This window comes from Ophidiomyces ophidiicola (genome assembly GCF_022830035.1).
Source record: "Ophidiomyces ophidiicola strain CBS 122913 chromosome Unknown scaffold_14, whole genome shotgun sequence".
Taxonomy (NCBI): Eukaryota; Fungi; Ascomycota; class Eurotiomycetes; order Onygenales; family Onygenaceae; genus Ophidiomyces; species Ophidiomyces ophidiicola.
This window is the reverse complement of record NW_026054654.1, coordinates 236,961-260,469: the sequence shown is the minus strand read 5'-3', so window position 1 is coordinate 260,469 and position 23,509 is coordinate 236,961. Positions and strand designations below refer to the sequence as shown.

At 47.5% G+C, this 23,509-nt stretch overlaps 10 protein-coding genes across 10 annotated transcripts; 6 read left to right on the top strand and 4 right to left on the bottom strand.

Moving 5' to 3' along the window:
- Positions 1 to 253: 253 nt before the first annotated feature.
- Positions 254 to 2,169, top strand: cdc1 (DNA polymerase delta small subunit Cdc1; the record flags this gene model as incomplete). Its single annotated transcript, XM_049252930.1, has 5 exons — positions 254 to 297; positions 358 to 544; positions 639 to 770; positions 825 to 1,821; positions 1,883 to 2,169. The coding sequence occupies 5 exons, from the start codon at positions 254 to 256 to the stop codon at positions 2,167 to 2,169; spliced, it is 1,647 nt and encodes a 548-aa protein (XP_049108099.1).
- A 195-nt stretch (positions 2,170 to 2,364) lies between these two features.
- PRE3 (Proteasome subunit beta type-1) lies at positions 2,365 to 3,019 on the bottom strand (the record flags this gene model as incomplete). Its single annotated transcript, XM_049252929.1, has 2 exons — positions 2,365 to 2,686; positions 2,745 to 3,019. The coding sequence occupies 2 exons, from the start codon at positions 3,017 to 3,019 to the stop codon at positions 2,365 to 2,367; spliced, it is 597 nt and encodes a 198-aa protein (XP_049108098.1).
- A 951-nt stretch (positions 3,020 to 3,970) lies between these two features.
- bem46 (bem46 protein, variant) lies at positions 3,971 to 5,075 on the top strand (the record flags this gene model as incomplete). The annotated part of the gene is made up of 4 exons (XM_049252928.1): positions 3,971 to 4,116; positions 4,174 to 4,686; positions 4,740 to 4,865; positions 4,925 to 5,075. 4 exons carry the CDS (start codon positions 3,971 to 3,973, stop codon positions 5,073 to 5,075), a joined length of 936 nt encoding a protein of 311 aa, XP_049108097.1.
- Positions 5,076 to 5,655: 580 nt separating this feature from the next.
- On the bottom strand, positions 5,656 to 6,792 carry LOZ57_003880 (uncharacterized protein; the record flags this gene model as incomplete). Its single annotated transcript, XM_049252927.1, has 2 exons — positions 5,656 to 6,541; positions 6,617 to 6,792. 2 exons carry the CDS (start codon positions 6,790 to 6,792, stop codon positions 5,656 to 5,658), a joined length of 1,062 nt encoding a protein of 353 aa, XP_049108096.1.
- Positions 6,793 to 7,743: 951 nt separating this feature from the next.
- Positions 7,744 to 8,414, top strand: TPM2 (tropomyosin-2; the record flags this gene model as incomplete). Its single annotated transcript, XM_049252926.1, has 3 exons — positions 7,744 to 7,773; positions 7,885 to 8,189; positions 8,252 to 8,414. The coding sequence occupies 3 exons, from the start codon at positions 7,744 to 7,746 to the stop codon at positions 8,412 to 8,414; spliced, it is 498 nt and encodes a 165-aa protein (XP_049108095.1).
- A 301-nt stretch (positions 8,415 to 8,715) lies between these two features.
- Positions 8,716 to 9,427, bottom strand: LOZ57_003878 (uncharacterized protein; the record flags this gene model as incomplete). The annotated part of the gene is made up of 2 exons (XM_049252925.1): positions 8,716 to 9,180; positions 9,245 to 9,427. The coding sequence occupies 2 exons, from the start codon at positions 9,425 to 9,427 to the stop codon at positions 8,716 to 8,718; spliced, it is 648 nt and encodes a 215-aa protein (XP_049108094.1).
- Positions 9,428 to 10,344: 917 nt separating this feature from the next.
- On the top strand, positions 10,345 to 12,269 carry LOZ57_003877 (uncharacterized protein; the record flags this gene model as incomplete). Its single annotated transcript, XM_049252924.1, has 6 exons — positions 10,345 to 10,494; positions 10,552 to 10,744; positions 10,798 to 10,891; positions 10,951 to 11,059; positions 11,131 to 11,584; positions 11,641 to 12,269. The coding sequence occupies 6 exons, from the start codon at positions 10,345 to 10,347 to the stop codon at positions 12,267 to 12,269; spliced, it is 1,629 nt and encodes a 542-aa protein (XP_049108093.1).
- A 1,663-nt stretch (positions 12,270 to 13,932) lies between these two features.
- Positions 13,933 to 20,153, top strand: LOZ57_003876 (uncharacterized protein; the record flags this gene model as incomplete). The annotated part of the gene is made up of 6 exons (XM_049252923.1): positions 13,933 to 14,738; positions 15,756 to 16,054; positions 16,123 to 16,230; positions 16,287 to 16,496; positions 17,516 to 17,586; positions 17,649 to 20,153. The coding sequence occupies 6 exons, from the start codon at positions 13,933 to 13,935 to the stop codon at positions 20,151 to 20,153; spliced, it is 3,999 nt and encodes a 1,332-aa protein (XP_049108092.1).
- Positions 20,154 to 20,327: 174 nt separating this feature from the next.
- Positions 20,328 to 21,723, bottom strand: LOZ57_003875 (uncharacterized protein; the record flags this gene model as incomplete). Its single annotated transcript, XM_049252922.1, has 3 exons — positions 20,328 to 20,480; positions 20,534 to 20,836; positions 20,896 to 21,723. 3 exons carry the CDS (start codon positions 21,721 to 21,723, stop codon positions 20,328 to 20,330), a joined length of 1,284 nt encoding a protein of 427 aa, XP_049108091.1.
- Positions 21,724 to 22,547: 824 nt separating this feature from the next.
- On the top strand, positions 22,548 to 23,397 carry LOZ57_003874 (uncharacterized protein; the record flags this gene model as incomplete). Its single annotated transcript, XM_049252921.1, has 2 exons — positions 22,548 to 22,944; positions 23,045 to 23,397. 2 exons carry the CDS (start codon positions 22,548 to 22,550, stop codon positions 23,395 to 23,397), a joined length of 750 nt encoding a protein of 249 aa, XP_049108090.1.
- Between the last annotated feature and the right edge of the window lie 112 nt (positions 23,398 to 23,509).

Sequence of the window (23,509 nt, the reverse complement as noted above, 5' to 3'; positions counted from 1 at the left end):
GTGTTGTCGTCGTCAGAAGCTCCGACGGTGCAGCGGGAAATAGCTTCCGACAGCGCTAAGCCTAAAACGCGCTGGGGCGGAAAATCGCGTCTCCCGCGTCTTATCAATTAGTTATGGCCATGGACAACATCTCAAGCACAATAGGCCGGCAGACTGGCGAGCTCGAGCTTCTCGGATTAACTTCACCAACCGACTACCGTCCAATTGACCGCCTTCCTTCTCCGATCCGCCGTATCCTGCCGATACTATAATAATGTCTCACGACGACCCCGCGGAGCAATTCCTTCGCCCTCCAAAGTACGAGCCCACACCGCCCGTCTTATGAACGTCGCAAGCTGATTGAGATTGACGGTTTAGCACGGAAGAAGAATACCCTCCTCAGTACCGACAGCCCTCGAACTATAGCCCTCTCTATACCTTCCGTCTGCCTCCCGGCGAAAAGAGACACTACCAACAGCAGTATGCTGATTTATACTTCGTACGACTGGCGAGATTGAAGGAAGCTGCAGCGGAGCAAGCGCTGGCTGATTGGTCTGATGCTGAAGTGTGTTTCCCTAAACCCTGGGGCTGTTGTGAAGTCTGGGATAATTGGAATTGGTGGCCTTCGTTCCATGGATGCTAAGAGGCTATGCAAATAGATCGCCGGTGAGAAAGCTCGTCGGGTGGATCGAGTGCTGGATGTAAGGCAGGGCGAGTTCTGCTGGGTGATTGGGACGGTATACATGGATCTACCTCTGAAGCCGAATATTTTGGAGGATATCTCGAAAGAGGTGAGATCTCACTGAACAGTCGTTTTCCTGCATGCGCTAATTCATACTTGATAGCATTTCACATCCCTCCCTCCTCCTCGTGAGACGTATCACGACACTTCTAACCAGGGGGACGTACAAACCATGCTCGAGGATGAATCCGGCCGGCTTCGTCTCACCTGCACTGCGCTTCACTCCCCTATGCTTGTTACCGGTGCCATTATAGCCGTTCTCGGCACGGAGAATGCCAATGGCGATTTCGAGGCTATAGATATCAGATTGCCGGACTTACCACCCCAGCCTGTCCGCTGGCAACATGAGCCTAAAGATTCTAGCAAGAGGAAGAGAGGCCAGGCGGAGACTGAGGGAGGACGGAGAAAAAAGATTGCGTTGGTCAGTGGACTGGGTATCTCTGGGGAGTCTGGAGACACGGTAACCTTGACGTTACTGGCCGACTTCCTCCTTGGCTATGGCGAAGGTATCGGTAACGCCGAGGATGATTCAAGCCCCACGCGCTCTACGCAAATATCTCGATTGATAATCGCCGGTAATTCTCTAGGAGGCGAAGTCACCGCCGCTGTTGCGCTGGAGGACGCCATCTCCATGACGAAGAAGGGACGCGAGACAAAAAAATACAAGTACGACGCATCGGACTACAATGCCTCTCCAATCACGCACCTAGACAATTTCCTCGCCGAGGTGCTTCCCAGCATTCCCGTAACAATCATGCCCGGCGCAACAGACCCAGCAAACTTCTCACTTCCGCAACAGGAAATCCACCGCGCCCTGTTCCTTCGCTCCCGAAATTACTGCTGCCTGCCCCACCCAGGCGCAGATGAGCCGCCGGAATTCGGGTGGCTGGACACAGTCACGAACCCGTGGCAGGGCGACATCGAAGGGTGGAGATTCTGGGGCTGCAGTGGGCAGAATGTCGATGATGTTCTGCGATATCTCAATCCCGAGGAAGATATTACTAAAAACAGCGGAGACCGAGAGGGAGACACCAGGCTGCAAGTTATGGAGGCGATGCTACGGTGGAGGTGCGCCGTGCCAACTGCACCGGATACGTTGTGTAAGTGTTGCAGCCAGTATGCCATGGGGCGTTGCGTACAACTAACGGTGTATTTGGGCAGGGTGTTATCCTTTTCAAGACTACGACCCCTTCATCTTGGAGGATTGTCCGCACGTGTTCTTCATTGGCAACCAGCCTACGTTCAGAACTGCAGTCGTCGAAACATACCCCTCGGAGGCTATGGATTTAGAAGGTACTGAGAACGGTTCCAGAGTGCGGCTTCTTTGCCTTCCTAAGTTCCGTGAAACGGGAGAGTTGATATTGTTGGATGCGGAGACTCTAGAGGTGGAGGTGATCAAGTTTGAGACCTTGAAGGCTAAGAAGATGGAGGAAGAGGAGGAGGAGTAGATAGATGGGGTTACAGCTCGCGCGCTTCGCGTGATTATTCACTTATGCTTCCACGAGTTACGAAGTATTATCTTAGCAAGTGTATTTTTAGCAACCAATTAGCCGAGAGCCATTTAGCCAGGAAGCCCTTGAAAATTGTAGGTTTCTGGGGAGATATATCATAGAAACATGAGTCGAATCAACGAAGCCCCCGGGTTAGTATGTTCCTGGCCCCTTGTAGTCGGTATCCGGCAGGTATAAATGTCTCACAGCACCCTTTGCTGTCAGGACCACTAGTCGGATAACACCTCCCGAGCTTCCGTCCCATTTGATAGCCTCTCGTAATGCCCCCTTGACGAATTCAATGCCCTCTTCCTCAGTCATATTTTCCCGCCAGTGCGCATCGCAATAACCATAGATGTACGTCGATCCAGATCCACCAATGGAGTACGCTTGTTTATGAAGGGATCCGCCGAGCGGAATGGAGTAAACTTGACCACCGTACTGCTTATCATAGCCAGCGATGATTATACCGGCACTATTTCCAGAATCAGTACACAATTCGTAAAAGACGGTTCCTTTCTTAGAAGATTTACCTCAGCATGTCCTTGTTATCGTAGCATAATTCTTGGAATAAAGCAGCGGCAGTCTGGGTGGTAGGAGGCTGGTCATATACGACGCCGTACATGCCCAGGTGGTATCGAACGATGTCGGCTACGGCTTGAGTGTCCGCAGCAGAGCCGGATCGGCAGCACCAGATTGTGTCGTGAACTTGGGTGAGTTTGTCGGTGACGCGGTTGGCGATGTAGGCGCCTGTTGTCGTTCGACTGTCGGCACCGAGAATTACACCGTCCTTGAAATTTATTGCCATGCTATAAAGAGGGTTGGTGGGTTAATCTTCCATGCGTATATCGGTGGATGTCTGCTAGAACGGCTTACATCGAAGTACCCAGGCTGTACATCGGCGAACGAGTTAGCTATCAATCCGGTCCACTTCAGGGGCTAGATGCCAATACGTACTTCACCTCTCCTTTCTTGAGATGTTCCATATCCACGTGTATGCCATCTGCAACGGTGAGCCACCATACTAGACAGCTCTTTATAGAGCCACTCACCTTCACCTAAGCAACCAGTAACGCCGTGATGTTTCATGATTCGTAAAATGGAGGCGAAAAAGATCAAAAAAGAGGCCTATAGTTTGCACGTCACGGATATCTGTGTACAAAGGCCCCTTTTGAGCGCAGGAATATGAATTGTTATGGTCTGGAAGTCGACAGTCTGTTCGAGAGCTTGTCTGGAGCTTGAAGGCAGCCAGCGGACGTGTGTCGCCCAATCGGGAATAGCCTCTGTGCGGCTGCGGCCCCGGCCTCTGATTGGTCTTCCCGCCAGGCAGCGCTTATTCGACAACGCCAGTTGGCTCCCTGACGTAATGATCGTAATTTTACACGTACGCGCCATACGGGCCCCTTGTTGTGTGGACGGTACCGGCGGAAAGTATGGGGTTGGCTAGGCGCTGCGTGGTTTCGATCGTCGAACGGACAAGGATTTGGTCTCCAAGGAGGCTCTCCAGATCTTCAACTTTATCCGTACTCTTCTTGCCTCGCCTCCTTGAACCTGCGGGCCATTGTTCCACGCCCAGGCTTTGACGTGGGGTTCTATCTCGTCGCTCCCTTCAACCGTCCTCTACCCCGTCTGATTCACCTGGCTGTGTGTAACGGGCGCCTAGGAGGCTGATACTTATTGTCATGCGAAGTCCAGGCAACTAGATATTTCTTTCGCATTTCAGGCTACAAGATATATTAGTCTATAAAAAGCAGGAAAGATGTCTAACACGCCTCCTCCTCCTCCACCTTCACCTTGGAATTTCAGTGCCATGGCAGGAAACGTCGTGCAGTTCCTCCGACTACCCCTACTTGCATCTTCTGGCATTGCAGCTGTTGCAAGCGGGATGCTCTACTTCAAACAAAAGTATGGCCCCCCCACACGCTCAAACCCACACCCCTTTCTGACGCTGTTCCTTTCTAGTGACCTTATCTATCCACGCAACTTCCCCCCGGGGTCACGTACCGATGTCCCCAAACCCTCGGAGTTCGGAATGACAGACTATGACGACCTGCGTATTCCGACGCCGGATGGCGAGATACTTTCTGCATTATACATCCGGCCGACAAACAAGACTGCCAAACCAAAAGTTACAATGCTCGTTTTTCACGGAAATGCTGGAAATATCGGCCAGCGGTGTCCTATTGCACGGGTCTTCGGAGAGCTTTTAAACTGTAATATTCTATTGCTCGAATACCGCGGATATGGATTGTCGACAGGAAACCCGGACGAGGGCGGGCTGAAAATAGATGCGCAAACTGGCCTGGATTATTTACGGCAATTGCCAGAAACAAAAGGCACGAAGTTTTTGATATACGGGCAGAGCCTAGGTGGAGCTGTCGCAATCAACCTTGTTGCCAAAAATCAGGAACACGGTGATATTGCCGGATTAATCGTGGAGAATACGTTCCTAAGCATACGAAAGTTGATTCCAAGGTGGGTAACTTCCTCGGACAGTGCTCACAACCCTTCGCTGACCACAGCCCCAGTGTCTTTCCGGCCGCGAAATACGTGACTCGGCTTTGTCACCAGCAGTGGCCTAGCGAAGAGGTACTACCCAAAATCACGAGTGTGCCAATTCTATTTCTCAGTGGGCTCAAAGATGAAATCATTCCGTACGTCTGAAATCAGACACAATTTTGAGCTTCTGAAACTGATCTGTTTTATGTTGCAGTGCCTCTCACATGCTCCAGCTCTACAAAGTTTGTCAAGCTAAAAAGAAGGTCTGGCGAACTTTCCCGAATGGCTCTCACAATGATACTGTCACTGAACCAGGGTACTTCGAGCATATGCACTCTTTTGTCGTCGACGAAGTTTTAGACTAGGCTATCCTTTTATTCCCATTTTGTTTCTCTTCTCCTTGTTTGATTATCGGGGCTATAGACTTGTACCGCTCCTTCCGAAGGCCAGGGAAGATCAACACCTTCCAGCGGCCACTCCATACTACTTTTAATACCTCTTCCCTATTGAGTTTAATGTTCGTATGATGGGATGATGTTCGGGATTCTGTTTTACGTAAAATTCGCGGCTTGGATGCGATCGCTTTTCCCTTTCTGTAGCATTTATTGTGTTTGATGTCCTGTTTCAGGTTATTATTAGTGGTGAGCTTACTCTTCTCTGGCAGCATGTGCTATCCCATCTTGTTTCATATTCTATACAATATTTAATCTAGAGAACACAGATGCTTCTTCCTCGTTGGATGGATGATAACAGTCCGTCTGTGCCTCGCTCTGCCTGAACCTTGATATGCATACAATTAAAGAATTGACATGGATTCTAACCTATATTGTCTAAATTATAACATTCCAACATTGTTTATTTATATCTATTTAATATAAATGGTTCGTCACAATTCCAAGATTTTGGGTCATACATGTCTCAACGGCGGCGAACCGCCACAAACGCCTAGACTCTCTCAACTTCTTCTATCAATTCCTCAACTTTAAATCCTTCTACATCTCCCCGACTAAACATTCTCAGTATCTCCCCTTTCCTACCACCTTCGTTCCCGTCAACGCCCCAGTCGTAAAACCGTTGCAGCCACATCACTAACAGTTTTGCCTCGTCGAGGCTCACGCCTTTATCAGGCATCACTGTACCATTCATAAGAACTAGCCCCTTGTCATCCGCTAGATCTAAATGATGGGTTATGATAGTATGGGGTTGCGAGTAGGCGCCATGTAGCTTATATGAAGCTAACTGCGTAAATATTACGGTGGAAGTGTGTGTATTTTCTGTCTTAAAATCGGCCGATGTAGGTGGGCGAGTTGGTGTCGAAGATGGTGGGTGAAACGCCCATTGAAGGAAGTGCATCTCTGCAGCTGTGGAAGTACGGGTAGGGGCCCCGGTTTCAGACGGCGTTTCTGCGGGAGTATCGATTTCCCGAGGTAAGGGTAAGATAAACTGCGGGTTTTGTCGTGCTGTTTTGATAATTCGATGATACGTTTCGAGCGGTATGGTGGCACAAATTGAGTTTGGGTTCGGTGCATGTCTGAGACGCCAGAGAGTCTCTATTTCTTTCTGCGGTAGGGTAAGGATTTTCGAGACATCGAGGTACGCGGAGAGCGGCTTAATGCCCGGCGTTGAGGATTTAGAGGAGGATTCTAGAGGTTTAGAGGGCGGTGTCGCATGTAAGCTGGAAGAGGTTGGCGAAGCGGCAGGTGGTGGCGGTGAAGAGGATAGTCCGGTCAGCTCGTCCGGAAGTGGAACAGCAGCAGCATCCGCAGATCGGACAGCTTGGATTTTGTCTTGATAAGCTTCTTTCAGTGAGGATATGGAGGAGTGGCCCTCTCTAAAGCTTCTAGTTACCACACTGCTTGTTGCTAACGCAAAAATCTCGAATGACTGATGTTGAAGCTGCACTTACTCTTTTGCTTTTTGTTCAAGCTTGTCCTTGTATCTCTCTAGCACATTACTTGACTGATGTCTCGCGAGGAACCGGATATCATGCACTTGCGCCCAGCGCCTTTGAACATGTGTGAGAGGTGAGATGGGGGTGCGCGGATTGACGAGATTGCGCAGAGCCGAGTACCGAAAGGCCATAGCGGCGTGTTATGCCCAGCCGAGGAGGCGTGCGGGTCGCGGCTCTCAACAGCGTGTAATTCTGGTAGTAAGTGCTTCCCACGCGAAAAGTGTATCTTGAAGTTGAACTCGACCGGAAGTTCCCCTTGGCGGCAGCGTTTAAAGTTTAATGAAGCTTCGTTAATAAGCAAATTCAGCTCTGATTGCTATGAGCCTCGTAGATATATAATTTATTACACGTAACCACCTATCATCTATGAAGCATTGATACTGAGACAACCAGGCTGACTGGCTATTTGTTACATCTCTGTCCCGCTACAAAGTGTACGGGCGCCTGCCACTCAGCCAAAAAGGTGGCTATCCGTATACTATCTCTGTTCTCTGCAGACTTTGTTGGAGAGAGGTTGTGACCTCGTCTCCTCCACTGTGCAACTACCAAACTATAAATCAAACAATGGAAATTTACGGAGGACGGAGTACTCCGTAGTGTGGAGGTTATAGTTAATTGTTGTTGGTTTTGGTTTGTTATCGACGCGGTAATCTTGCGGATTAGAAGCTTCAATGCTGGGTTTTCATTCTCTTGCCTTCAAGTATCCTGCAAAGATAATTATGGAAGAGGTCTTTTTAGAGAATATGGTAACAAAGCTCCCCATCTCTTTCGATACTCCGTGATATGCAGGAGGTTCTTCCCCTGGGTATAAAGCTTGTTATGGAAAGGGGTCTATGACATTACGTCATCTTGTACATGACTCAGCAATGTTGGAACCCAATACGGTTAAGCGCCTTCAGGAGGGGCGTTTCGTCACGTGCAACTCCTGTCACTGTTGTCCCTTTAAATAGATGCCGTTGACTTGACTCCTGATGCAGCATATTCTCTCCTTCTTAGCAGCAGAAATACACCCTGTTTCTTCATCCGCTTGATCCTTAATATCCAATCTTTTATCCTGTTTCTCATCTCCATAGACCTTCAAAATGTCGGGCATGGGAGCTCAGTTTCTTGCGGTATGTTTAGAGCCGCGGGGCTCAAACGGGGACATTCGTGGCCACCCAATACTACCATACCACTATAGCTTTTTTTACGACATCCGTATCCTAATTATTATGTTCTTATAGAAACACAAGCAACTCCAAGAAACTAATGACAGTCTCCGAGACGAAGTTGTGCAGTTGAAGGATGAGATCAAGCTTCTTAAGGAGCAGAACCAGGAACAGGAACGTCAGATCTCAGAGCTCTCCCAGGGCAAGGAACTACTTGGAAGTGACATCGAAAGGGTCCGTGGTCAACTTGGAGAGGCTAAAGAGGCGCTTGATGCCGGTGCCCAAGACAATGCGAAATTAAAGGCCCTTGAGAGCCGCGTTGAGCTGCTACAAGCCGAGCTTGACGAGACCTTTGTCGCCGCACAGGCAGCTAACAAGAGGTAGTATTCTTTTTGCCCTTTGCCATAACTTAAAGAAATAGCTAACGGCAATCAACGTATAGTCGCCAAGAAGCCGAACTCACAGCAGAGCATTTTGAACGCCAGGCGAAATCCGCTGAATCGCAGGCTAAAGTGTGGGAAACAAAACATGATGAAATTTCTCAGAAGTATAGCGACTTGCAGGCAGAGATGAAGGAGTTGGAAAATACGCTCAACAGTCTTTAAGCGCAGGTGGAGGACTGCGCCCTTCTTTGTGAACTTCACGCAGCCGCTGTTCTGCTCGACAGTCATAGCGGTCGCGGTAAATTCTAACCCTTATTGTGAAATGTGGTTCTCCTCCCGCTTTCCTCTTTCCCTTAGTATTCTATTCCAGTGGTTTTACGGAGTACTATTTGTCATATCAGCGTTCCTCAGTTACGGGATATACACTATGAACTCGTGAGAATATTGTGTTTACTTCGAAATTCCGTAACATGGATGCCAGGGAATCCAAATTATTTAATTATACGGAGTAGAAACGAGAACATCAAGTTTCTCGTCTAGCTTTTGCCTGTTTCCGATTGCCCATTCTTTCCTTTATCCTTGCGGCCTTTCTCTCCATTGGAGATTCATACCGAAACTTTTTCTTTTTCTTCTTTTTCGATTGACTTCGATCATCCTTCGTCGACTTCCCCTTCTTTATTGATTTAGTCTCAGCGCTCGTTGGCCTTGGGTGTCCATTTTCTTCATCGCTGTCATTATTCCCCGCAGCTTTGTATAAACCCTCCTTCGAGGGGTCCATGTCTTCCACAGTAACAGTAGTGTATTTGTTCTCGTCGATATATTCCGCTTCATAATCAATCACCGGCGGCTCTGGAAATCCCTCCCATTCTTCATCTTCGGCGTTTGAATTGCCCATGTCGTCTGGGTTAGATGAGTTCTGTAACTCTTCCATTCGTTTGCGGCTTTCATCCAACACTATCTGCAGCTCTGCTTGTCTTTCTTCTCGTATCTACAAAAAGCCCGTTTAGTGTTTGAAACCCCTAACATATTTTCCCTGGTGAAAATAGGAATACCTTTCGACGGTGCTCCCTCCGTTCATCTTTTGCCTTTTTCTCAGCAGCCTCCTGTGCATGTTTCGCGCGCTGAACTTTTCGTTTGTGAAAGCCAGTCAGATAGTCATGCCGAGACTCATTGTCAAAAAGAATTTCCTCCACAGGAGCGACTGTCAATTTTCGACGTTTTATAGGTGGTGCCATTGGTGCGCCGAGTGTTGGGGAGAAATTGCACGAAGGGCCTAACTATGTCCTAGGAACGCGCCCAGTGAATTTGCCCCGACCAGTGGTGGTCGCAACGCGCTTTGACTCCTGCCCGAGAGTGTGCTGAATTGCGGTGTATTTTTTGGGGAAGTTTCTGCCAAGCACAGCCCGTGCTCTCAGCCTCCACGGATCTCCAAAAGATCTTTTGCGGAGTACATCTCATTATGCCATGAACAACCAATTCGATCATTTGAGGATACTATTAGGGCACAGCCGAGTACTTGTACTGGGTTTCTAATAGTAACGTTGGTCCGAGTGGTATTCTGTCAAATTCCGCCGATCCAAGCCGTATTTTACATACGATACCTATGAGCAGGACAAATACATAAATGCCCTTTTCTATTTTCTATATTTTTCTACACGCTAAAAAGTGTCCTTGCTTGAAGTCGTATGCGCTGTATGGTGGACTAAATATTTCCCTGGGCCACCCCCATCCTATAGCGAACGACTTTAACGCGACTCTGGGGCTATGCTTGATCCATGGACGTACAAGGGGGGCTAAGTACCCGGAAATATTCGAATGAACCAGCCGTGGAAACATATATTAGAGCTGCGGTGTTTGATATCCCCGCAGATCGCTCTTCCTGGAAATCGATGTTTTATGCAACAGGCACTGACAAGTTATGTCCATTCATCTAATACAGAGGCTCTGCGTAGCTTTGGAAAGTATTACTCACGTGGCAGTGCCTCGTGTGTTTCTTGAAAAGGCAACTGCTCGTATCTCACGGCACGTCTGATTTAGGTAGAAAGATTAGGATATATTCCTACACAATCCTCTTCAACCCTCCAGGTTGAAATAACCTGATTTGTGTTCTTTCACTGTACCAATTAATTTGAGCCACCGTTGACTGTCTCCAATGATTCGCCGTTCAATCTTCCTCTTCGTCGAAGTGGTAGCAGCTATTGCGGTGGGTCTTAATCCTACAGCGAACTCCACTGAGCATCTTCCATTGCTAGAGCTGCCGTATGGAAAATGGAGGGCTGCTCAATATGACCAAGAGGCAGATGTAAGAACCTGAGGAACGGTCGGGCCATATCTTGTTTAGAGCACTTAGCTTTTCCAGGTGTATACTTTTCGCAACATTCGTTATGCAGCTCCTCCGACTGGAAATCTCCGTTGGGCAAAACCTGCTCCTCCTGACTATGTCTCAGGCATTCAGGATGGCTCATATGGGTACAACTGCATTGCTGCCACTCTACCTCCCCCCTATGACAATGACCCTGTTTTTAGAAGACTGGTTAAAACGGGAGCGGAGGGTATATCCCTTACACCTTATGTTAAGACCTGGCTCCTAACTGCACTTTTATAGACTGTTTGTTCCTCGATGTTTATGTGCCAGGAAAGGTCATTCGGATAAAGAAGAGCTGGAAACTCCCTGTTATCTTTTGGATATATGGTGGAGGGTTAGCCCCATATCACTACGTACGATATACATGCTTAGTTGCTAATGCATATCTTGCAGATATCTCTCCGGATCAAAAGATCAGGATCTAGCCCATGGATTATATAGTGGTACTAATTTGATTACACGAGCTAATGGGAATGCGGTTGTAGTCACAATCAACTATCGGGTTAGTCCTTGCTGATAAAGCTACCCTTTGCTTCAAAGTTTTATAACAATTACTAAAAGATGACTGAACAGTTAGGTGCGTTTGGCTTTTTGGCTGGAACAACCATGGAAGCAACAGCACTCCCCAATGCTGGATTGCATGACCAACGTGCAGCATTACAATGGGTCCAAGATTTTATCCATCATGTTGGCGGTGATCGAGATAATGTCAGTGCTTGGGGAGAGTCCGCAGGAGCGGGGTCTATCCTTCATCATTTGATTGCGGAGGGCGGTAGCCTTGATCCCCTTTTCCACCGTGCAGTTGTCATGAGCCCAGGCATTACTCCAATTATTGATCGCAAGGGCCAGGTCGAAGAGATGTTCAAGGACTTCACCAAGGCGGCTGGGTGTGAGAGTCAGGGCATCGAATGTCTTCGTGCTGCCAATGTTTCGACCTTAAAGGATGCAAACGAGAAAGTTGCGATATACAACCCAATGCCAGATGGACGTTATATCAGACGGATTCCAGATGTTGAACTTTCTGAAGGTAGATACCCAGAACCTGATTTCCGCCCTTAACTAGCCTCATTTTGTTCTAATTAGGTCATTTTTGGAAACACCTGGACTCGTTGATTGTGTCACATGTGGTGGATGAGGGCGAGAGTAATGTCCCCAACCCCATAGATCCTGACTATATCGCAAACTTTTTGAAGGGTCTCTTCCCCAGCTACGCTCCGGATGCTGCCTTGACTATAGAGAAATTATATAAAAATACACCTGGACCGCCTCGTACTAGGGCTAAAATAATATTTGGCGATGCTATCTTTCATTGTCACATACGCGGCATGATTGAGGCCTATGGATCAAAGGCATATCTAATGCAGTTTTCCTATCCGCCTGGAATTCACGGAACCGATGTGCCTGCTGTATTTTATGACTCCCTACGGAACCACTCGGTTCCGATCTTTAGTGCCTATCAGTCTTATTTGACTAGTCACGCTCAAACGGGAAATCCAAACATCCTACGGGACCCCGTGGCTAATCCACAGACGATTAAATGGCCAAGAGTGGGTGATGTGAATACGGAGAAAATTCACAGTGCAATAAATATGACAGAGCTGGGATTTGAAGTTATTGATGATGATAAGCCCCGAAAAAGTGTTTGTGATGTCTGGAAAGAGGTGTGGCTGGATGTTACGAGGAAGGGAGAAGAAAATTGTTACTCCGTATAGGGTACAGAGTACAGAGTAGGCGGCATCTGAAATGTTACTTTTTCATAAACTACTAATTAAGTCAATCCAGTGGAAATTGAGATGTATTGACAGCTGTAAGAGACATGGCTAAGTATTGAAGATTTGGGGAATGATTGAAATCAACTTAGGGAATACAGATCTTTGAAAATTACAAAAGTGAAAAGGCCGAAGTTGATCGTATGCTGGGGGCTATGTATAGGCCAAAGACAAAACAAGCAACAACTTTAAAACCAAAAACTCGTCAAGTTAGAAGGGATTATTTTTCCAGGTGTCGCACGGTTGATGTAAATAATATAGACTGGGTGTGTACATTTCGTAGCATCGGGCGAGCCTTCACAACCTTTTTGCGCATCGATCGCACTGAACGCCGCGGGCTGAAGCACATTTTGTACCAGCTTAGTGATCCCAGTGTTGTCTTTTTGTTGCTGTGTCTCTGGGTTTAGGCAGAAGGATTCATTCCACAGCCCACGGATTCGTTGTTCGATTTCTCTCATGAACTCGTGTCTGTCTTTAACTGTAACGGTAGCGATCTGCTGGCGACTTTGCTCTTTGGCTCCATAGTGACGGAAGGGAGATGGTGTAGTCGTCGTGCCGAAGATTTCGATAGTTCCATCCTCAGGAACTACATGAACACCGAGAATAAAGTCACCAAAGGTACCAACAACCACTACGGCAGAATGGTTAGGAGGGGGGAAAATGACAGATTTCAAACGAGCAAGCATAGCTAGAGTACGTTATAGTATTTTTAAAGTGTGGGAGTGTCGAAGTTTTGATTTTGAGGAAATGTCTTGAGCTCCATATTTATATGGCTTGTAACAATACAATCACGTGGCTATCTAGCTATTTGTCACGTGATGATCCACTGCGGTGGGCCCTGGCATTAAACTTCGGCTATGGGCCCATAGTTAGCTTCCGTGCCGCGCGCCAAAGCTTTAAGATCCCATTCCTGATTGGAGTACGAAGTACTCCGTATGAAGTAACTATGGAATTGGAACACCCTCCAATTAACTCAGTGTTGGGCGTGTACCCCAATTTCTTATAATCATACATATATTTAGATGCCATGGCTAAGTTTTTCCAGTACGAGCGCGCTCCCTCATTGACCTGAGGGCGGTAGCTGTGGGTTTTGTTGGCAGCACTCCCCTTCGACCTAAAGCCGCAGAGAACAGTTGGGCTTTTGATGTAGAGAATTTACTTCGTGAGCAAGTCAATCCACACAGAATATAATCTTTTTATTAAACCATATTTCTATACACGTAGTCATATGTATTTGATAAGAGAAATAGCTCCCAAGGCTACTTTTATACGCTGTGCCTGTTGGGTAGGTACATGTGATTTAAGGTGTTTGCTATGTTTGTAATATAGAAGTGGTGAGTTTCTCGAGGCAACAGGCGGTTAGCAATGACATCGCACTTCCAATACAGATATGAACCAACCGCTCCTTGCCCACAATCTCGTCTGCACACCATGACACTGCCTGATGAGCCCACGCAGGAGACATGGCAGTACCTTCCCAAGTTCACTCGCCCTGAAGAGTCGACTATGCCGGATATTGGGCGGCAGTTTTACATTCTCTCTCCCTCCACCAATTCACTCTCCCTCCACCATCCTGAAGCTGGGTACTACTGAAACTGAGTACGCCATGACTGCGCTTGCCAACTTTGTTCTCGGCCCTTGTGTTCCTCGTGTCTATTCCGCCATCACTCTGATACGATTCGCCCCTGAGAGCAAGCCTTTTGAATGCCCCGCGCACGGCATTGTTCTCAGCCATCTACCCGGCAAGCCGATCGCAGAAATCTGGCCGTCACTCACCGCAGAGCAACGCCAATCTATAAAGGCGGAGATCTGCCGCCTTATTCTGCGCATGCGTCAACACAAATTTTCATACTATGGTCGTCCTACCGGGCAGCCTTATATTATCCACGAACTGCACGTTTTCAATGCCTACAAACACTGCACTACCCGCTTAGAGTGGGATGATTCACGTGTAAATATACTTCTAGAAAGGTCTTCTAATACTCCGAAAGCAAAAGAACGGGCGGTCGCTCTTGAGAGAGTACAACGCGAAACAAATATCCCTGAGGCCTCCAGTCGCGGTATCAGTTTCGATCGGCCTGTCCTGACGCATGGGGACCTATCTGACCGGAATATTCTGGTTGATCCCGAAACACTCGCAATTACTGGCTTGCTGGATTGGGAGATGGGAAACGTCGTGCCGGCATACTTTGAGTATGTTAACGCGCGGCTATCCTGGGGCCATGACGACGAGTGGAGGGTGGAGCTATTGGACGTGTTAAGGTCTGTTTTGCGCCAAGAGTGCAATGCAGTCAGTAATAATGATTCTGAAGGAGAGGATCTGTATAAGAAGACACTAGCCGCCTGGAATGAAATGAGAGAATTGCGCAGGGATTCGATGATGACTGTCATTGGACTTTTGAAACTCCTCCGGTAGGTACTTAAATGTTCTGTCTATATCAACTCTATTGGGCATTCGTATAACGCCGCCTTCTGCATGTTGATTATAGTCGCTGTTTCCGCTCCACCATGAAGTCAGGCAAGCACCCTATGATCATTTTTTGTATTTCTCTTCATCCCTAATATCTCGCCAAGTTTTTATTGCACCAGAGAGCAAGAACAAGTTATGTCCCTAGCTCAGAAGATAGCATGTTGATATCTTGCAATGAAGCCTAGGTATGAACCAGTTTCAGAACGATATAGAAAACGAATTCGGTGATTCTAAAGTGCAATGGGTATGTATTTAAAGATATTCTCATACTCACTACTGCAACCATGGCATAGAGTAAAAATCTTCACGACTTTTTCATGTCTTTTTTCATATCATTTGAGTCAAACCACAGTTTGTTATTTTTTATTCTTTTGAATTGTGAGAGGCCAAAGGGGGACACACTGTCCAGACTGAACTTCCGGATGGTAACATTCCGGTTGCTGCAACATAGTAACTCAATAAAACCTCTGAGCAGGCGAGGAGGCTTGGCAGAGCCATGGGTAGTAGGATGGCAGCAGAGGCACCAGTATTTTTGACATTGATATTACCTTTTTAGGGCAACCACTATGTTGTGCTTGGAAAAAACATATTTTGCAGGTATTCATGGGTCTGGAATTCCAGCATCTGGCGGCGAATTTCATTAGTTAACTAGTTAACTAGCTTAGGCAAACAATGCAAACTTCGTTACAAACCAATCACAGCACTCTATTCATTAGCTAGCGTATTTCAATCAGCAACATCACGGAGCCTCCATCACCAGACAGCTACATGCACAGCCCAAAGCTTTAAGATGAAGTTACGGGCGTTCGGTCTCCTAACTTTGGGAGTGTTTGGCGCTGATGCCTTCAGCAATACCTCTCCTTTCTTTTTTTTCTCAACACATGAGTAATAACCGTTCTTCTCCTCACCCACCGCCATCCCATGCCAACCGCTAACACTCGCTCTTGAATGTTATATAGTTTTCATACGAATTCCCGACAAATAGAGTCCGCGGATTCCATTCGAGATGATATTTTCAACAAACTGAGCTCGTGCCCATCAGATTTCTATATCCTCGTTTCTCAACCGGGCGTTCACGTTCTAGATTACACCTCACGAAAGTCGGCCCCACGATTACGAGAAAAGGTCCTAAAGAAGATTGATTCCGTGAAATCCAGCTTCGCTGTTAGTGAAGTGGTTGGGAATATTGATATTGAAGGACTAACGGCGCTTCTTGAGATAAAATGTGGGGCGGAAGCTATAGGTGTAGACGGAGCGTGTACGTTTATACCCCGAAAACTACCCTAAATCTCCAGAGATCCATTAGGATAAACTGACCAAGCATAGCGGGGTCATTTCCATCGTTTTCGAGTCGTAGACGACCTCAGGTAGTAACAGTCGACTTTCCGGAGCTGCCAACAGATTCGAAACGCACCGAGACCCTCGTTGATTATGGTCAGTACCAAGGCTTAGGCCTTACTTTTTTCTTAGCAATACTAACTACACTGTAGATTTCTCACTGGATACCATCATCGATCATCTCCCCGGGGTCAACTACACTGTTATCTATACAACTACTCCTAGAGATTCATTTCTTGCAGAAACCGAAACTCTTAAGACCCAAGATCCTCTTCACGTTCAGTTCAAGCGAGAGACCGATGTTCCCAGCCCATCTCATGATAGTCAGGCATTATTCGAGAAATACCAATTTTTTACCCCAGGTAAGCTTGTCAAACGGATTATTTCATGTAACATTTTCTTCACTAACACCTTCACCAAGGTATATTTATGGGTCTCATGGTTGTCCTTTTGTTTTTTCTCATTGTTTACGTCGGAATTTCTGGGCTAGCCAGCATCAAAGTTTCGTATGCCGCCTTCGACAAGGCCAATGGCCCGGCAGCAGCAGCAAAAAAACAGCAGTGATGGGAATGTTTTCTTTAATGCCATTTATGTATGTTCATATTCTCTGCAATACTAAATAATGGATTTGAATTATTGTTATTTGTGGTCTCAGTTCCCCTTTCGACCTAGATCGGCTGGATTGTTTTGCATAGCATCAAGTGCCTTTCTGAAATATTTTGCCAGAGGTTAAGGACGTACATACAAAGGTCAGAATCCACCACCAGGATCATCTCCTATTCCTGCTCTACGACATCTGTTTTCCGGTCATCTCACGGTCGCTAATAGTCTGGCGTTCCTACACATTTTCGAGTATACGTTTACAACCACCTCTAGCTAGGCACTGGCGTCTGCCCCAGAATCCAAGCTGGAAAAATAGGCAATGATCTCTTTAGCATTTCTCCGCTCTACTAAATACGTGTGCTTATTGCAACCTCCACTTACTTCTTATGCTGGCGCCACTTTCGCGTCCACGTTTTGCGCGGCTCAGTGGGCGTCGAATACCTCACCGTATCAGACGCGGTCGCTACCACCCCATTCGTTACTGCATAAACTACCATCCTTGTGTTGGAGCAAAAAGACCCCCAGGAAGACAGACAATCAGCGCCAGAAGGAGCTCGTGGCAGCAACAATGCAGTTTCCGTTTCCACCACATTCACCCGAGGACCCAACACAACACAACGCAGCCCATCAAGAGCCAAAACATCCAAGCGAAAACGCGAGCCAAAATACATACAAGAGAATATAAAAGATACATGGCAGCACAGCGCCTTTGACGGGGGTCCTAGTAGTCGGTCGTCACCAGACATCAATGCATCTGCACCTCTAATTCAACTTACAGCTCTAGGGGTGGCTATGGACACTAGGAAACTAGTAGAAGCGGATGTCCTAATTCGCAAAGTCATTGGCCAAGTACGATTAAATTCTCTACACTTCTTTGAAGTCTACCAGTAACCTAATTCTTTAAACCTCAGCTTGTTATTATTGGATTCGAGGGTGTCACTGTCCCTGAGGAAGTCAAAAAATTAATTCAGCCTCCGTATTATTGCGGGTCAATTGTTCTCTTTAACCGGAATATCGTGGACGCCTCTCAGTTGACTGACCTCATCAATACTCTTCAAAGAATCGCAAGGCACGCAGGACACGAATACCCGTTGATCATTGCTTTTGAGCAGGAAAATGACGTTCTCGCAAGCATTAATCCGTCAATTGCGGTTCAGTTGCCTGGCGCTACCGCGCTAGCAGCAACAGGCTCTAGCTCTACTGAGTATGCCTTCGACGTTGGCTATGCTACTGGAGAAACACTGAGAGCGCTTGGTTTCAACATGATCTACGCGCCATCATGCGATGTTAGCAGCCCTGCTGCAGATCCAGCTATAAGAATTCGATCTGCAGGAGACAACTGGTTGACTGTCGGTCAGTTAGCTAACGCTACGGCTAATGGTCTGCGTAAAGCGTCCATTATACCGTGTATAAAACACTTTCCAGGTCATGGATCGATAAAAACAAGCTGCCATGCGAGTTGTCCCCAGGTCAATAAGAAGCACGGAAGGCTTGAAATCTGTGATCTAGTGCCATTTCGAAGGCTAACCAGCCAGAAAATCGAAGCAGTGATGGTTTCGCACGCTGTCTTTCCCTCTTTCGGCCATTTGCCAGCATCTATAAACAAACGTGTCATAAATATCTTGCGTGATGTGATGGAACACGATGGACTTGTCATTACTGACTGCCTGGAAAAGTTCGCCATTTCATCATGCTTTCTGCCACATATCGCAGCCCGAGCTGCCATTTTTGCTGGCGTGGACTGTGTGATGCTAAGCTCTTCGTTTGATATGCAAGTGCGGACATTGGAACAAATACATATTGATTACCGCTTCCTCTATCCTCAAATTCATCGGTCCGCAATCCGTATTAGACGCTTAAAATGCGCCCGATATCCAAGATCCTGGCTGACAATCCATACACCCAACTCACCTTCGTCGTTTTCTCTTCTTCACACTGATCATTCAAAATTGGCGAGAGCTATCTACAATCACAGCGTCACTCTTGTCAGGGACTATATACGTGCGCTTCCTTTGAACCCGATTAACTCTGTTATCTACGTTTATCCATATAAGGGATCTAATCGGGCTACTGGAGCTGACAATGACTATGATGTTTGTACTCAGCAGTCCCGGGTTTCAGCTCCTCTTACGGAATTCTCATGTGCAATCAAGCTTCACGCTCCTCACCTCATTGAGCTTCCTTTCTTCGATGAGAGTATCATAAATGATGAAAATAAACGGATTATTGGATGTTTCGATGCTGTGATACTAGCATCACGGAACGCCCAACTAGCACCATACCAGTTAGCCGTAGGGAAATGGCTCGAAAGCTTCGTTGAGAAGCTAATTAGCGTCGCTACTTGTCTACCGCATGATTTTATCTCTTCAGCTATCAATACATGCATTGCGATCTACCAACCCACTCGTGAGGCTTATGAAGCAGCAGCGGAAATCATTTTTGGGCAACGCCCGCCTCTTGGGAAACTTCCGTTTCGTGTATTTCCTAAGCGCGTTGAGATTCGCCTTCTGAATGTAGAAACAGATTCTTGGTTAGTAGCCCATCTGTGGCGGACATGTTTCGGCTCAGATCCTCTCGGATTAGACCAAATAACGGATATTTTAAAAGAAAAAAAAGCTGTCTCATTTGTGGCATATATTAACGGCCTCAAGATTGGATTCCTCACGACATATCAGTCGTATATTGCGGTTCTTGCTGTTTGCCCTTCGTATCGATCGAGGGGGGCTGGTACCGCACTCATTCTAGAGGCTCGTCGGTACATAAGGACACAACTCGGCATTCCACAAGCTCATACCGGCTCGCATCTTCTCGGATTTCATCTAGGGATGCATATCGAACCCTCCAGCGAGATCGAAAAGTACTTTCATCATCGTGGATTCGTTTCATTTTCAAAGATAGGGCAGATATATTCTATTTGTATTAAGACATATAGTCCTCCGTTGGAGATACTTCAACTCACAGAGGCAGCAGGCGTGAGAATTGTGCATTGGAATGAAGGTATGCACCGCGAAACAATATTAGCAATAAAAAAACTCTGGGGACAGAACCACGAGTGGGTGCTAGGATACGAAACCCTAGCTCGTATGGGTTGCTATGAACGGGTGCTTGTAGCCTTGGACCATGAGAAGACCCAAATTGGCTGGATTCTCACGAAAGACCTGGGACTCGAATCAAATTTTGAAAGGAATCCCCGTACCAGTCAACCTCACGCCTATATTGGCTGCGGGGGAATTCTTCCTCGTTTAAAACGGGGCAGCGTTGTTGGCTATGCCTTGGTTGTTATGGCTATCTTATCTTTACAACGAAAAAACGTTAGTACCGGATATATTCAGAGCCCGCATCTCGAAGAGTTCTATGAAAAAGCGGGCTTTAAGATATGGCAAAAATTCCAACATATGACTGTGACTGAAATATAATTGTTACTGAGAACATTCCTAGCTGAGGACATTACGCAGAAGACGTAGGATCATGAGATATGCAGTAAATACTAGGATATATTTAAAGAGACTCATCTTTGGCAATAAATCCTCGTTGTTGATAGTGATATCTTTATAGTATCCCTAAATGTCCAAAGCGCTTCTGCTGTCCTCTTAGCATTTGCCTGCGAACTCCATATCAGGATCCTCAAACGGCTTCACTCCCATGTTCTTCCAAGCCCCACCAGCCATCAACGCCAAATCCTTCTCCTTGCCAGAGAAGAGTAATTCCGTCTTGCCGTTTCCAAAGTGCGTGACCGACTCAGTCTAAAGTCCAGTTAGTAGGAAACTTAAACACGCTGCAGGTCCGGCTGGCTTACAAGCCCAAGCGTCAATTTGATCAATCCGTCTGCCCAGTGAGGTCTGTATATAATGTTTGGTTCTTTACCCGTGGCCGCGCGGACGATGTTGTCGCCAACGACGGTGGCTTGGTGCATTGCAGTCCGGGCATTGTCGTTGCGTAACCCTGTGAGGGCAACATCACCACATGCATATACCCTGGGGAGGTTTACATCTGCGACTTGTAAAGTAGATTTTACAAGGATGCGGCCTGACTCTGAGATCGCTTCGGGGCTCAGTTGTGCGAGAACGTGCGATGCAGGCTTTTGGCCTATGCAATTTACCTGGCGAAAAGTTCGTGAATTATATGCTTAACAGACTCCGGAGAAGATGAGAAGCTTACCAAGCAGTCGCACTCGATTTGCCGCCCTGACGTTAACACGACATGGCCTTCTTTGGACGCCTCATAAACTACTCTGTCCTTGAGAATCACCTCCACGCCCAGTTTCTCTAGGCCCTTCAGCGCAGCAGCCTGTAATTCCGGACCAAACCGATGCATGAGTCCATCACGCGAGTGTACCAGTACCACTTTCTTCTCAGGGTATTTTTCCTTCGCATCTGCGGCGAGTTCCACGCCAGCGGCTCCGCCGCCTACCACAACGATTCTTTTTCCTTCTTTGATGCGACGCTGCATATCCTGTAGGCGCTTGATGCCGTCCAGTTTGGACTCAGTGCCGACACGAGATGGTAGCTGGCCGTCTTGCGACGAGCCGGTAGCTACCACTAGGAATTCGTAAGGTACCTCTTCTCCATTCTGCAGAACGACGCATTTCTGTTCAATGCTCTGCACCCGCTGGTGTATCCATTGCACAGATTCCGCCGCCTTACCGAGATATGGCCCGTATGGGATAAAGGCTTTATGTTCGTGCCCGGAGACAACGCAAAATCGCGGCAGGACCCAGGTAAACTGGAAATGGGAATTCGGCTCGATAATGACAACCTTGTAAGGGCTGTTGATGGGTAGCGAGTTTGCGATTATTCGTGCAGCATGGTATCCAGCAAAGGATGCGCCGATTATGACGATGTATCGAGCTTGCTCAGGCGTAGTGGCTTCCGGAGATTTTTGCAGTCGGCGTCGGAGAGATTGCTTGGCTGCACGGCTCAGGATATCGTAGGAAATACGCACGATGTAGGCAAATAGCTCAACAAAGAGCACCTGCTTCTCAAACATAGCGAGGGCAACTGGGCAACGGTGTGAAGCTGAACAAGCACTATTCTGAGTTACGATGTTTTTGTTATTGCATGGACGCTGGTGGTATGCAAGCTGAAATCGAAGAATAGACGGCACAAAGCAAGGGGCAGGATGCCGAAGCTCCGCGCTCCGAGGCTCTTTCTTGATACGCCATTTCCGAAAGTGGTTCCGTTAGACGAAGGGAGCTCGTATCGACAAACCTGATCAACTACTAGTTACCAGGAGCCCGCATTGCTCCACCGGCGGCTGGGATCTTTCGCGTGGGTTTGTTGGGATATCATCCTCCTGCAGCACGGCCGGGGGCTTGGCGGAGAAAACTCTGATCTGATAAGATTATCTGATGAGGGGGGGTGGGTTATCAGATTAGATTATCAGATGATCTGGATGCAGCCCGTTTTCAGGCTCAAAACTACCTCAAAAAACCTGCCGGGCCACCAAGTCGTATTTGAGCGTTCGCCGGCCTACAAAGATAGCGAAGGTTTTTTATTTTACGTCTAGAATCCCCGCTAACGTCGATGGATTTGAATGAGCATTATTCCCCGGTTGAAGTCGGAAATGGGCTGCGACGAATGGCCAGTATCGATTGTGGCGGCTCGCGAAGAATAGTCTGTGATGGAATGCGGCAAGCTAGCGACCAGAAATCGCCGAGGGCTAGCTATATATCTAGGATGGCTTCCCCTCTCTCTCCGTATGCGAAGAGCCCGCTACGATTTTAATTCCATCCGATTCTCCATCCATTATTACTCTACACCTTCGTCGAGGCCCTTTCCTACGTATACATAGGCACTTCGTTATCAGAAAAGATGAGTTTCGTACTTCTTCCAGCACTAATTCCGGATATCCCAAAGGTGTACGATGCCTACTTTGCCGCCTTCAAGGGTGATCCGATGGGGGAGATCATGTTGAACATTCTCTTCCCCGGGGGTATCACGGAAGAGTTTCGCAAGGCACACACCGCTGGTACACTCAGCTACTGGCATACGAGCGGTGTTCAATACACGGTAAAGTGTGTCGACACCGACTCTGGTGAGATTGTTGGAATGGCCCTTGCGGATGTCTACCTCCACGAGCGTTCTGAAGGTGAACGCCAGAAACCCGTCGTCGGCTGGCTGCAAGGTGAAGAGAAGGAGCGCGCCGAGAAGGTCTTATACCCTTTGTGGGAGGTCAGAGAAAAGCTCTGGGGAGCTAGACGACATATTTGTGAGTCATGACCGTCTTCTTTGCCTCACTTATTTTGCGTCCAGTCTGTTTTCGCTGCAGGTAACTACCATCTAGCCAAGAGTCGTGCTGACTATTGTAGACTGCCATGTCATAGCAATTGATCCGAGGCACCAGGGGCGCAAGGCTGGGGCTGCTATCTTGCGATGGGCCCGGGACATGTGTGATCAACTCCGCCTGCCACTGTATTTTGAGGCATCGCCGTCAACCTACAAGATGTACGAGAAAATGGGATTTGAAACGATCGACGAGACCGTGATGCATAAAGCGGAGCTGCTGGGTACGAAGGAAGACATCCGGGTACCCTTGATGGTTCGCATGCCGGCTTGTGCTGGAGGGCAGACATTCATGGAATGGCGAGCTAACGGATACCCAGCGTGGCCTGAAAAAGAGAGCCGGGGGGTGGAGGTTCCGAATGGCCAATCTGCGCAGTGATACCTCAGCATTTGTTTGTATTTTGATACCTTTATTGAGTCAGTGAGCCTAACAAAAAATGGTTAATCCTTGTTCTGTTCTAAACTTAAACGAGCCCCGCTTCCCCTCTCTT